At 40.4% G+C, this 14,069-nt stretch overlaps 1 protein-coding gene across 1 annotated transcript in view; it reads right to left on the bottom strand.

Annotated features, from left to right (window-relative positions):
* Positions 1-14,069, bottom strand: part of OPHN1 (oligophrenin 1) — a 278,964-nt gene that overhangs the window by 56,711 nt on the left and 208,184 nt on the right. Inside the window, exons 14-15 of the mRNA XM_037054966.1 lie at positions 11,984-12,042; positions 10,700-10,805 (exon numbers count right to left, since the gene is read on the bottom strand). Coding sequence (XP_036910861.1) covers positions 10,700-10,805; positions 11,984-12,042 — 165 coding nt within the window. The remainder of the gene's footprint in view (positions 1-10,699; positions 10,806-11,983; positions 12,043-14,069) is intronic.

The following is a 14,069-nucleotide window of genomic DNA, read 5'->3' on the forward strand; positions in this document are numbered from 1 at the left end:
ACCAAGCAGGGTCAATTAATTATTTTTAACGGACCTGAATGTCTCTACTGCTCTTTCAAATAGTACTAGAGGCATCAAAGTAAAGGATGTGCTGTCCTTTGGTCAAAATAGCTATGAGGGCCCTGGCTGGTGTAGCTCAGTGGATTGAGCACGGGCCCGTGAACCACACAATCATGGTTCTATTCCCAGTCAGGGCAGATGCCTGGGTTGCAGGCCAGTTCCCAGGAGGGGATGCATGAGAGGCAACCATACATTGATATTTCTCTCCTTCTCTCCTTCCCTTCCCTTCTAAAGATAAATGAATACAATGTTTTTAAATAAATAAATAAATAAACCGAGCAAATTGAAACAGACTCGTTAATTGCAGAGAACAAATCAATGGCTGCTAGAGGAGCTGGAGGTAGAGGACTGGGTGAAAGAGGTGAAGGGATTAAGAATTAGAGATTGGCAGCTACACAACAGTCACTGGGATGTAAAGTACAGTATAAGGAGTGTAGTCAGTAACACTGTAACAACTATGTATGGTGCCATGTGGGTACTGGAAATATTGCGGGGATCAGTCTGTGAAGTATATGATTGTCTAACCACTGTACTGTACATCTGAAACTAATGCAAAATATCACTAAATGTCAACTGTAATTGAAAAGTAAGATTTGTTTTAGAAACCCACCCATTTCAAAGTCCCTGCAGGACTGACCCAATTAATGAGCAGGCTCCTGTCACTAAATGGGTAATTGTCAGGGACAGGTTATTTAGACAAATCCTAATGAAGCCCATTAAACTTGTGTCCAAGTCTGTGCACTATTCAGATGATAATGAACAGCAACCATTCACAGGCCTTTGGTATTGCTGAATTGTTGATATGTCCTCTTCAAAAGTTTAAATACTTCTGAAATTAACCCTTTGTTGTTTACTGAATTATTTCAGATGTCACATTTTAAAAGGAACTCCATGCTGTCACCAAGGGATCCAGAATGGCTAAACTAGCAACAGCCTCCAACAGATGCGAATGCTCTTCTCCTTTTGGGAGCTTTGAAAGTAACTGCCTTTAGCTGAATGTGCCAGAGCTCATTTAACTCTCACAACTGCAAGTGGTGGAGTATTTTATCTCGGAAGCCCATGTCTATGGTGGAGGATAAAGCACTTCATCAAAGTCAGAAGGTTTATGAATACATGGCAACACAGGGATACAAACCCACGTCTGTGGAGCTCCAAGTCTTACATTCTTCCATCACATCCCAGTGCCTGCTTGCCTAGTTCCTCTCAAGGAACTGAAGCCCATATAGGGACCCCTGTAAATTCTACTCACCTATTTCTCTGAGGGAGATTCCTTGCATATGTCTTAAGACAGTTACTTTTCCCTTCTTATGAGATTTGGAAGGTATCCTGTTCTTTGAGGAGATTTCTTTGCATTTGGTATCTTTCTATTACCCATTCTTTTTTTACTTTAATTTTTCTTTCTGAAATTAAGTATTGGTTTTGGGTGTACAGCTTAGTAGTCAGACAATTATGCACCATCTGTCCAGAAAATGCCCAGCTATTGTTAGTTAATACAGTGAAAATGGTTTGTGTGACACAGATGTAACCTGGCAGCCAAGGAGACTGGGCTGGAATGCGCATGTGTGAACAATGTGTGAACAATGACAACGTCACTGTACTAGTCAGTGTGCATGGTAGACGCCATTGACTGAGCACATGCACTGTGTGGCCATTGCATTTAGATTGTCTGAGTAGAGCAATGACTCTGCATCACGTTTTGCACTAAAGCTTGAACATTCCTCCATGGAAACTATTTGGATAATTCAGAATGCTGCAGCTATGGACAGCTGGTGATTGGCAGCTTCACCATGGCAATGTGCTCACTCATGCATCACATCTTATGCAGAGATTTTTGTGAAATATCCAATCACCCAGGTGACTCAACCCAGCTACAGCTCAGATTTTGTGCCAGGTGTCTTTTGGCTTTTCCCAAACCTAGAATCACCTTTGAAAGGGAAAAGATTTCAGACCACTGATGAGATTCAGGAAAATACGACAGGGCAGCTGATGGTAACTGGGAGAACTGTATGAGGTCCCTAGGTGCCTACTCTGAAGGGGACTATCATTGTCCTATGTACAGTGTTTCTTGTGTCTTCTTTGATAAATGTCTCTATTTTTCATAGTACATGACTGGATACCTTCTGAACAGACCTGATATACTCTATACAGTGTTCCCCTTGATATTTCCAATACTTCACCTGGCACCATACATAGTTATCACAGTATTACAGACTATCTTTCCTATGCTTTATTTACTTCCCTGTCACAATTTTGTAACTACCGATTTGTGCTTCTTAATTCCTTTACCTCTTTCACCCAGTGCCCCAACCCCCTCCCTTCTGGCAACCACCAGTTCCCTCTGTATGAGTCTGTTGCTATTTTGTTTGTTTATTTTGTTCTTCAGATTCCACGTATAAGTGAAATAATATGGTATTTGTCTTTCTCTGACTGAATTATTTCACTGAGCATAATACCCTCTACATCTATCCATGCTGTCACAAACGGTAAGATTTCATTCTTGGCTAAGTAATAGTCTATTATGTAAATGTACCACTGATTTTTTATCCACTCATGTACTGATAGGCACTTGGCTTGCTTCCAAATCTTGGCTATTGTAAATAATGCTGCAATAATCATAGAGGTGCTTATTTCTTTTGGATTAGTGTTTTCGGTCTCTTCAGATATATTCCCAGGAGTGGGATTGCTGGGTCATAAGGCAATTCCATTTCTAATTTTTTTGAGGAAAATCCATATTGTTTTCTGTATTAGTCGCAACAATCTGCATTCCCACCAATAGTACAAAAGGGTTCCCTTTTCTCCAAATCCTCACCAGCACTTGTTCTTTGTTGATTCATTAATGGTAGACATTCTGACAGGTGTGAAGTGGTACCTCAGTGTGGTTTTAATTTGCATTTCTCTGATGAGGAGTGATGTTGATCATCTTTTTATGTGTCTACTACCCATCTGTATGTCCTCTCTGGAGAAGTGTCTATTCAGATAACATTCTGAATACTACTAAGAGGCTTAAGTCACTCCAAAAACACTCCAAAGTGTGGTTTAATAAGAGGAATGAAACCAAACAAAGCAATTGTGAATAGTGAATTAGAGAGGACCTTGTAATATGATTTGACAGCAAAGAAATCTTAAATTCTTGTGTCATATGAACTACAGAAAACGAATATAACTTCTTAAGTGTACAAATTTAAAACAAAGAAATGGGTATCAGGCGGAGGTCGCAAAAATCTCCAGTTTAGGAAAAAATAATTTTGATTAAATGGTTTAGATCAGGGGTCATAAATTATAATGCCTATAGCTAGCACTACCTTATGACCCAGCAATTCCACTTATGGAGAATATATATATATACATATATGTATATCCAAAGCAAATGAAATCAGCATCTCGAAAAGACATCTGTACACCTGTGCTTCCTGAAGTATTATTCCCAATAGCCAAGATATGAAAACAAGCTAAATATCTACAGATGGATACATGGATATACACACACACACACACACACACACAGAGCAAAACATTAATCAGCCTTAAAATAGAAGAAAACCCTGCCATTTGCAACAAAGTGGATGACCGGGGAAGACATTATGTTAAGTGAAATAAGAAAGACACAGAAAGACAAATACTGTATGATTTGACTAACATGTGGAATCTAAAACAGTCTAACTCTCAGAAGTAGAGGGTACAATGGTGGTTGCCAGGGGCTGAGGAGGAGGGAAAAATACAGAGATGTCAAGAAGTACAAGGTTTCAGCTATGTAAGTTGAATGCAGTCTGGAGATCTAATGTACAATGATGTGATTACAGTTAACATACTGTATTGTATACTTGAAATTTACTGAGAGGGTACATGTGAAGTGTTCATAAAATTAGGGAGAGAAAGAGAGTGGTACCTATGTGAGGTGATACAGATATCGACTAGCTTTATTGTGGTGATTCTTTCACATTGCATATATATACAATTTTTGTCAATTATACCTCAATAAACAATAAAAACTAAATAAATTCATCAAGTCTGGTGCCACCACTAATGTTCTGTGTGACTTGGGCCTCTTTTTCCATCCCTTCATATGTGTTTCCTCATCTGTAAAATGAGAAGGTTTTTAGCTAATATAAAGGGACTGCCCACTTTGCCTTTCACAGAATCTAAGTCTTTCTCTTGAAAATAATGGATAGAAAAGACAGTCACATATTATGAATCTACTGTTGGAAGAGCACAAAACCATCTCTCAAGTATGCCTGCCTTCCCCACTACACACGGCAACAAACAAACAAACCCCTCCCCCAAAAAAACACACACACACACACATACAAAGAACCAGAACAAGAGCAAAGCTTTTGATCCAACTATGGTAAACTTTAAAACACAAATGACCTATTTTCTTTAACTCAAAAATTACAAGAAAAAAAAAAAAAGAAAGACATGGTGGGGGGGAACCTAGAGATTGGGAACATGGTAAAAACATAGAGCCCTATCCTATATTGTCTCAAGCTTTGGTGTCTGCATTGTTTATTAGCCCTCCAAGTGACTCTGATGCCCACAAAAGAACTACTTTTATAGATCAGGAAGTCATCAAACTATGACTCTTAGGCCAAATCCAACGTTCCAACTGCTTATGTAAATACAGTTTTACAAGAGCACAACTATATCCATTCATTCACATATTAACAATGGCTGCTTTTCTATTGCAAAAGGAGAACTAGAACTGAGTAGTTGTGACGGAGTCCATAGAGCTCACAAAGCCAACAGAGCTGTCCAACCTTTTAGCATCTCTGGGCCACACACTAAATATACTGCAACATGTAATCAGAAAAAAAAAACCTCAATATTTGGCCTGGCTGGTATGGCTCAGTGGATTGAGCTCCAGCCTGCAAACCAAGGTCACTGGTTCGATTCCCAGTCAGGGCATATGCCTGGGTTGCAGGCCAGGTCCCCAGTAGGGGGTACGCAAGAGGCAACCACACATTGATGTTTCTTTCTCTCCCTTTCCTTCTATCTAAAAATAGATAAATAAAACCTTTAAAAAAGGAAACTGCCTCAAGTCAGTTTGCTTCTTTCTTGGAAACCTCATCAAAATCGCCCACAAGATCCAGAACTTCATCATCCTCCTCTCCTCTGGTAGCAAGTGGTGCTTTTCCATCCGCAGATTGGTTGGGCAGAGCTTCAGCCAGTCCCCTTCAACGAGTCAGACTGTCTGCACCAAGCTGGTTTAAGATGCTGGGCAGCGTTTCCATCAGCCGCTCTGTGTAAGCACGGCAGTCATCAGGAAAGTGTTCGTTCACTGCCAGAGAGGCCTGAACTCTAGGGCTGTTAGAGCGGGTGACTCTTCCTTCGTTTGCAACATATTTATGTCTTCAACACCAGAGATAACACTTACCCCTAATTTCTTTAAGGAGAACTGGAATTTTTATCATCTGCTGCAGCCGTTCTGTGAACTGCCTTCTTTTTTCCACGATATGAGCAGCCCCTTCCCCACCAATGTGCACTCGTGTCTGCACTTTGGCGAGTTTCTGCCGGTTCGGGATAGTTTCTTTCATCTTGTTGGAGAGGAAGGAGGGCCTCGAAGGGGACTATGGTTGGTGCTCAGGGGGTCTGGGGCAGACCAGGTGACAATAACCGTGCATGTGCTTGAGGACTCAAGATGGCAGCTCAGCGACACTAACTTTGATCAGTTAATTAAAATGGTGGTTTTTGGATAGCTTCATTGTAAAGCTACACTTTTCCATTTGTAGTTAGTAAGTAATCTGTGGGTGATACATTAAAACTATGTATATATCTTGTTCCTCAACAATCTTCTAACCAGTGGTTTCCATCCATTCCTAAAAGAGCTAGGACACTGAGGTTGCAATGCAATAGTTTTTTCTAATTCTATCATTCCCTCCACATTTATTAGCTGTATACTTCTTTAATAAAGAGCTTTTTGTTTTAAAGATTTCAATTACTTATTTTTAGAGATAGGAAAGGAGGGAGAAAGAAATATAATGTGCGATCTGTTGCCTCTCACCTGCCCCCTACTGGGAACCCGGCCCGCAACCTAGGCATGTGCCCTGACTGGGAATCAAACCAATGACCTTTTGGTCCACAGGCCAGTGCTCAGACCACTAAGCCACATCACCAGGGCTAATAAAGAACTTTCTTTATTCCATCTACTCCCCATAAATTTTTATTTATTGAAAGTTTATGATCAGATATAATATTTACTATTTTTGATGTTCAGAATGCCCCCAGATATAATCAGTGCCAGCTTTTTCAAGTAGGTTCCTGTGTTCTTGTGATGTGACACACTTATTAGTTCTTGAGTTGTTCTTTGCTTACAAAGGCACACATTATCCAAGGCTCTCCCTGTATTTTCACTGCCCCAAAGCTGACCTCAGCCATTTCTCTAAAAAGTCTTGCTCCTTTAGACAAGGGAATATTATTTATAAACAAAGATCAGGGCATTATGTGTACCCATTATCTTGCTGTTTTGGATATTATCACTTCAGGACTGATTCACAGTTTTTGCTGCTTTGTTTTAAAATTGGGAGTTTGTATGGGCATTCTCAATTCAACTTTACCATTAGAGAATTTTTTCCTTTACATCTTAAAATTTGTACTTTTTACCTCTTTTTCTTATATTCTGTATCTTGGCATGTGATAATATTAATTTAGCAACTTTTTTGCTTTATTCTTGTGATATATATATATATATATATATATACACACACATATACATATATACATACACACACACATAAAATAGTTTCAAACTATAACAGTAATATTATAGTACTAATAAATGTACTGGTAGATGCTTACAATTTTTTGCAGTTCTGCTTTACAATAAATCTCATTAAAAATGAGTCAGAGACCTGGCTGGTGTAGCTCAGTGGATTGAGTGCGGGCCTGCGAATCACATGATTGCGGTTCGATTCCCAGTCAGGGCACGTGCCTGGGTTGCAGGGCAGTTCCCAGCAGGGGACTCACGAGAAGCAACCATACATTGATATTTCTCTCCCTCTCTCCTTCCCTTCCTCTCTAAATATAATAAAATCTTTAAAAAGATGTAAAAAATGAGCCCTGGCTGGCGTAGCTCAGTGGATTGAGCACGGGCCTGCGAACCACACAATCGCGGTTCAATTCCCAGTCAGGGCACATGCCTGGGTTGCAGGCCAGTGCCCAGCAGGGGACTCAGGAGAGGCAACCATACATTGATACTTCTTTCCTTCTCTCCTTCCCTTCCCCTCTAAAGATAAATAATACAATATTTTTTAAAAATTTAAAAAATGAGTCAGAGAACTGTGTTAATAATAAGTTAGATGAAATAACTTTTCTCTATGTGTCTATATTATCAATATAGATATCAATATAAACATTTAGATTTGTTTGCCTTGTGTGTTCATTTTTAGGTATGTAATATTTTACTTTTGATTAAAATTTTACTTTTTGGGTCTGTGTAACATCAATATGGCTGAAAAGTCAAATGCACAGAAGGAGGTAGACTTAGAGGAATCTAGACCTCATTCCATACCCAGTTCACTCTATCACCTGCTCCCTTTATAACCGGTTTTATTGATTTGTTTTTACAACAGCTTTATTGAGATCTATTTCACATAACATACAATTCACCATTTTAATGGGGAAAAGGTATAATTCAATGTTTTTTGTATGTTCACAGATTTGTGTAAACATCACCACTAATTCTAGCATATTTTCACCAGTCAAAAAAAAAAAAAAACCATAAGCATTGGTACCAGTCCTCATTTCTTCCCATGTCCTCACATCCCAGCCTGAGGCAACCACTGATCTATTTTCTGTCTCCATAGGTTTTTTTACTGTGGACACTTTGTATGAATGGAATCACATAATATGTGGTTTTCTGTGTCTCGCTTCTTTTTTTTTTTAAAGATTTTATTTATTTATTTATCTTTAGAGGGGAAGGAGAGAGGGAGAGAAACATCAATGTATGGTTGCCTTTTGTGCGGCCCCTGCTGGGAGTTGGCCTGCAGGGAACCAGCCTGCAACCCATGCATGTGCCCTGACTGGGAATCGAACCGCGATCCTCTGGTTCACAGGCCCACACTCAATCCACTGAGCTACACCAGCCAGGGCCCTGTGTCTCGCTTCTTTTACTTAGCATAATGTTTTCAAGGTTTAGCCATATATCAGTGCTTTACTTCTTTTCATGGCTGGATAATGTTCCAGTGTATGTTTATACCACCTTTTTTTATGTCTCCATTCATCACTTGATGGTCATTTGGGTTGTTTTTCTTACCTTTCAGCAACTAAGAACAATGCTACTATGAATATTTGTGCACTAGTTTTTGTGGGGGCGTATGTTTTCATTTACCCTCAGTAGGAGCAGAATTGCTGGGTCATCTGTTAAATGTTAGCAGTTTGAGTCATCAGTTTATTTATCTTACACTGCTTCACTTGACAAAAGAAAGAAAATATGCATTTATATTCTTATATATTCTTATTTCTGTCTTTTTTCTTACAAGAAAGATAGCATATTACATGCCCTGTTTTATACCTTGGGCTTTCATTGTTGTTTTTGTCTGCTTTATATGCTGGAAATTTGTAACACATCCTGGGAATCACTACAAAAATGAAGTCAATAGATTTTTTCCATTCTTTCCTATGACTGTGTAATATCACACTATTTGACTATACCATTACTTACTCAACTAGTCCCTTATTATCAAACATCTATGTTGTTCGTAATCTTTTACTATTAAAAATCATGCTACAATGATGGACCTTGTCCATGTGTTGTTTTTTCACTTGTGGAGGTGTCTGCAAAGTAGAGGCCCTAGAAGTCGAATTGCCGAGTCGAAGGGTAACGATACGTGGATTTGTTACATATTGCCAAATTCCCCTCCTCTAGGTGTGCATTGCATTAATACCAACAATGCATTAGCTCGCCTGGTGTCCCAAAGTCTCAGCAACAGAGAATGCAGCCAAGCCTCAGGATTTGCAAATAGATGGTTGAGGTTTAATTTTATTTTTATCTTATTATAAGTGAACTTGAGCAGTTTTTCAAGTATTTCAGGTTATCTGTCTTTCTATTTCTGTGTCCTGTATGTTTGTGCAGTCTCTTGTTTATTTTGCTCTAGGGATTTGGGGACCAAGATCCTTAAAGCCAGGCAGGTAGCCAACCCCTTGGGTAGATGGAAGAAAGCAATGCTCACCCACTGCTAACAGAAGGGTCCCCAACCAAATCCTTGCCTCCTGTCACATATTCATACTCTTTGAAAATCAGAGCTGGAAGAACTCTTCAAGATTTTCTTAGTCCAGTTCTCTCATGTTATAGATGAACGAAGTGAGGCCCAGGGAGGAGGTGGAACTTTCTTAAGGTCACACAGCCAATTAGTGCTACAGCTGGAACTTGAACACAAAGTCTGTTTCCCCCAGGGCAACTTCAAATTAACACACAAATGGCTCATGTGCTGATTTTTGTGCTTTTCCTGAGATTATCACCAACAACTTTTTCAAAAGAAAATGTCTCTTAATAGCCTCTATTTGCCCAAATTGCAAACATTGGCAATAAATACAAAACCCATCTTCTTGTCAGTTCTGCCTATTTATCTACATTAGTGTCTATCATACTCATCGAAAATGAAGAATGTCAGAGCCAGATCAGATCTCAGAGATATCTCATTATATCACGGGGAGCCAGAGGCCCAGTGAGGCAGAGTGAGCAGGATTTATCACAGAGCGAGGCCCAGAGGGCCACCTGGCCTGCACCCTCGCCTTCACCAACGACCTGAATTCTCGGTGTTGGAGATCCTTTCCAAATGAGGTTGTAGCATATCATCACAGCATTTTTTGTAAGTGTGTGGACAGCTTTATTTTCTTAAATACACTTAAAATGCATACATTTTTTCTAAGCTTGTTGTCTCATTTCTTTATTTTTTATGATCCCAAGAATGGCCTTGAAACTAGGATCCAGGTTTGATGGCTCTTGGATGGAGTGCTTTCTGTGGCACCATACTGCTTCCAGAGAGGCAGCAGCTGGCCCTTTATGAGTTGAGTAAATTCATCTTCATTCACGCTATTGAGCCCTCTGGATGGTAAACACCACAGTAGAACACGTGCGCCGCTTACACCCACCCAACTTAGAGCCCATCAGCAGGCCTACTCTGCGGAATGCTGCTGTCTGTCGGGGCCTGCCACACTCAAGTAATGAGTCAACCATAATCTGAACAATGACTCCATTTCTTGAAGACCACCTATGCACCATGCAGTTTACCTGTGTCCTTCACATCCACACTGCAGTCCTGTTGCATGATAGGCAATAGTCTCCACAGTTTAGAGACAACCGAACAGAGTCTGAGAGAGATTTGCATAACATTTACCAGCTAAATAAGTGGTAGAGTTGGAATTTGCAACCACATTTATCTGAGAACAAGACCTCTGTTCAGCCCAGTCTACCTGGAGTTGTCCCCTAGCTGAGACAACCCCTCAAATGAGATGCTCAGTGACTCTAGAAGGAATATAGACACAGGTATAGGCAAAATCACCTTCCTTACAGAGCATGCAGCGTGCCCAGGATGAAGCAGTTGATGGCTAGAACTTAAGAGATGACAAGCAGTTTTTTCGCAGAGCTACCCTGTGGGCCAGTCCTCTAATGGGAACTCTGCCTAAAGTCCCAGAAGTTACTTACTTGACCAAGTGTCTTATAAGAAGTTCCAGCATCTCCCGGTTCTTTTCTGGTAGCTTATATACCAAGGAGTGAATCGCTCCCAGCCGATAATCCAGGTTGTCAGACTCTGAGAAAGAAGAGAGAGAAAGAGAGTTTTGCCTTCTGGCCAATTGGATCAAGTGAACTCTCATACACACACACACATGCGCGCGCGTGTGTACACGCAAAAATAAACAACAAGAGGCACAGAGAGTGTTACAGAGATGAAAAGAGAAAGAGATAAATAGAATAGGCACAGAAACACAATGGCAAAAATATACTAAGACACAAGACACTGAAACAGACAGAGAGACAGAGAGAGACACCGAAAAGCAAAAGAGAGACAGAGAGAGAAAGAGAGGGAGAAAGAGAAATGAAAAGAAGGAAACAGACAGAAAAATGAAAGAATTAAAAGAGAGGAGAAAGATGAGAAGAGAGGACAAGACTGTCTCAGAGACATTCAGAATTCGGGGTACAGCAGGTTGCTCCTAATATTCCACATTTAAATTTCTAGATGGAAACCCCTTCCCACCCACCATCCTTGTGGTACTGGCAGGTATGGCTCCTGCCTCTGGGTTCCTAAGAAAATCACTAACAGGGCTCAAAGATCCTAAGTACCTTGCCTCGACAAAGAGTTATATGAGGACAAGTCCCCTGATTCTTTTTCCTGTACAGCCCACAGGCACGAGGTGGGAGAAGGGTCACATCAAAGTAAGTAGACATGCTTATACAGGGGCCTCGGCCAAAAAATCTTAATGCTTCTTCAGCTTCCAACTTTTTGGATGATTCTTGATGCCTTATTTCCCATGTACCTCTCCACCCTCACCTGCAGTTTTAACATCCAGAAAACATAACCCTATCAATGAACAGATAAGGATTACTGATTCACAACTCAATTGAAAAGCACTGGAAAAGGCAAAGTGCTGGAAACAACCTGAAACAGCAGCCGCTGTGCTGGCCCCGGCCGTGTGAGCCAGTGCTCTTCTGCGGATGGAAGAGGTGCAATCAATCAGTCAAGTCCTCACACCTGTCACATCCCTCGAGGTAGCCAGTTCTCTCCAAACCACTCAACTAACGATGACTTACGAAAAACTGTACGATACGTGTGTGAGACAGCAAGCGCGAATACTTTCACTTGGCAGTGAATAAAATCTGTGTGTGTGTGTTTCCCCCTCAATTACTTTCCTTCAAGCAGTTCTCTAGGCTTACTGCTGTAGGTACTAAGAAGCCAGGACAACAAAAGTAACTAGTAACATCAATACTTACTGGCAGCAGAGACCAGCTCTTTATGTAGTCTATAGGTCATGACGGGTTCAGAAAGATTCCTGAAATTAATGAAGACTGTAAGTTCCTTTGGGAAGGGAGTAGCCAGGCCTCAAATTCTCAGTTCTGTGGGTATCAAGGCTGAGGTTTCTGAGCCCCAGTTTAGTGTGAATACATGCTGTCCTCTGTCTGTACCTGAAACTTTGTCTGAGGAATCCTATTTGCTAGTAATGCAACAGAAGCCCTGATGGCTGAGGCCTTCGGCAAGGTCTTCAATCCATTCCCCCAAATGAAAATCGTCACAGAGCAATCCTGCAAAATTCCAAGTGGACCCCCTCTGAGTGCTGCTGTGAAATCTTTCTAGTTTGATAGTGGCTTAGTTGCTTTCACATCTGTTCTCCCACTTGATCCTTCCAATGATCCCGTGTGGCATAGCACTTACGCAAATAGAGGAGGAAACTGAGGCTCACATGGGTTTATTTAGTAAAATAAAATAATAATAACTTAGCACCTATTTGTGTATGGCATTGTGCCAATATTGGGGATCCAGAGGTAAATATGATGTAGTCCAAACTTCCAAGGAAGTAACTGTCTCACTGAGGACAATGCCATATACAAAATCTGCAATGCAGTGGAACAACTGTGATGATAATATAAAGAGAGGTGGTGGGTACCTCAAAAAAAGAAAGGGATCCACTAAAAATAAGAACTCTTCACTGGTTTAAGTGATTTATAGACATTTACTAATATAATCCCCATGACAACCTTCTAACATAGATATTCTTAATATCTCCATTTTATAGATGAGGAGACTGGGGTTTGTACAAGTTAAGCAATTCGTCCAAGACCACACAGCCAGTAAGTGCAAAACTAGGCAGTCTGCCTCCAGTCCACACTCTTAGTTACTATGCTATACTGTTTGCAATGGTTAGGACTATAGTAATCCAGGTGAGAGATATTAAAGGCCTAAATAAAAATTGTGGCATTAGGGACAGAAAGAAAAGATTAGGGGAGTTACTGAAAGACAGTAAAGACAGAAAGAGTAATATGGCTCGGGTGACTGGGTAGAACAGAAATTGATTCTGAGGGAAGAGGAGAAGCTAAGTGAGAGGGGCCACTGGGACAGCCGAAGGGAGCTGTCTTTTAGACTGACCTTCTGCATCTGAGAAGCAGACGTAAAAAGCATGAACCTAGGAGAGTGGTTAAAACCATGAGAATAGATCTCTGCTCAAGGAGAAGTGGCTATCTGGCTGCCAAAAGCTACATGAGACTTTCCAACATTTATTTGTGCAGAATAGTGTATAAAAAAAGAAATGTAATTGAACTAGATACCAGAATATGAAAAATTGAGATATTTCACAGAAAAAAATCCAGATTTTATGCCTCTACTGAAAAACAAAATAGAAAGATATGGCTGCACTGGGCCCATATGGTTGTTTGTGGAAGTAAATATTGCTGTTTACATATAAACAAAGGGATCGCTATACAAATAAAGGTTCCATGTGCAATATGTTTAATATGAAAGTAGGCTATTTCATACTCATTTTAAACATGTCTTGACTCCTGTGGATATTTAAATTTTCCATCCCTCCAGTGCAGTAAAAAGAGAGGAGAGCCCTGGGAAATAGCAGATAAAAAGGTCAAAAATAAATAGGGCTGCCAAAAATGGCCAAAGAAAATCCAAAAGCAAGTGATAGAGCAGACTCCAAAACAAGAGAAAGTTTCAAAACAGGCTGCTATCAGCTTTAAATGATACAAAGAGGTCAAATAAGGTAGAGACCGACAATTTCCCATTGTGTCTGGCATTGAGGGAGTCACTGGCAACACTGACAAGAGTAGCTTCAATGGAGCAGAGATGCTGGGAGTCAGAATGCGAAGGGTTAAAGAGCAAACTGGGAGATTAAGTAGACACAGGGCGCGTGTATTGCTTCATATACTGAAGTTTGGTTTGGAAGAGGGTAAAGTATCTTTTTCATTAGGCAATCTCATCTAAGCTCCTCCCTCCAAATATCTTCTGCATTGTTGATGATTCTCAATTTTTTTTTTTACCTCAAGCCCAGAAGTCTTCACTGAGCTTCATTTCTGTATA

This window comes from Sturnira hondurensis, unplaced genomic scaffold (assembly GCF_014824575.4).
Source record: "Sturnira hondurensis isolate 20B ecotype Veracruz unplaced genomic scaffold, ASM1482457v3 Scaffold0008459, whole genome shotgun sequence".
Classification (NCBI taxonomy): Eukaryota; Metazoa; Chordata; class Mammalia; order Chiroptera; family Phyllostomidae; genus Sturnira; species Sturnira hondurensis.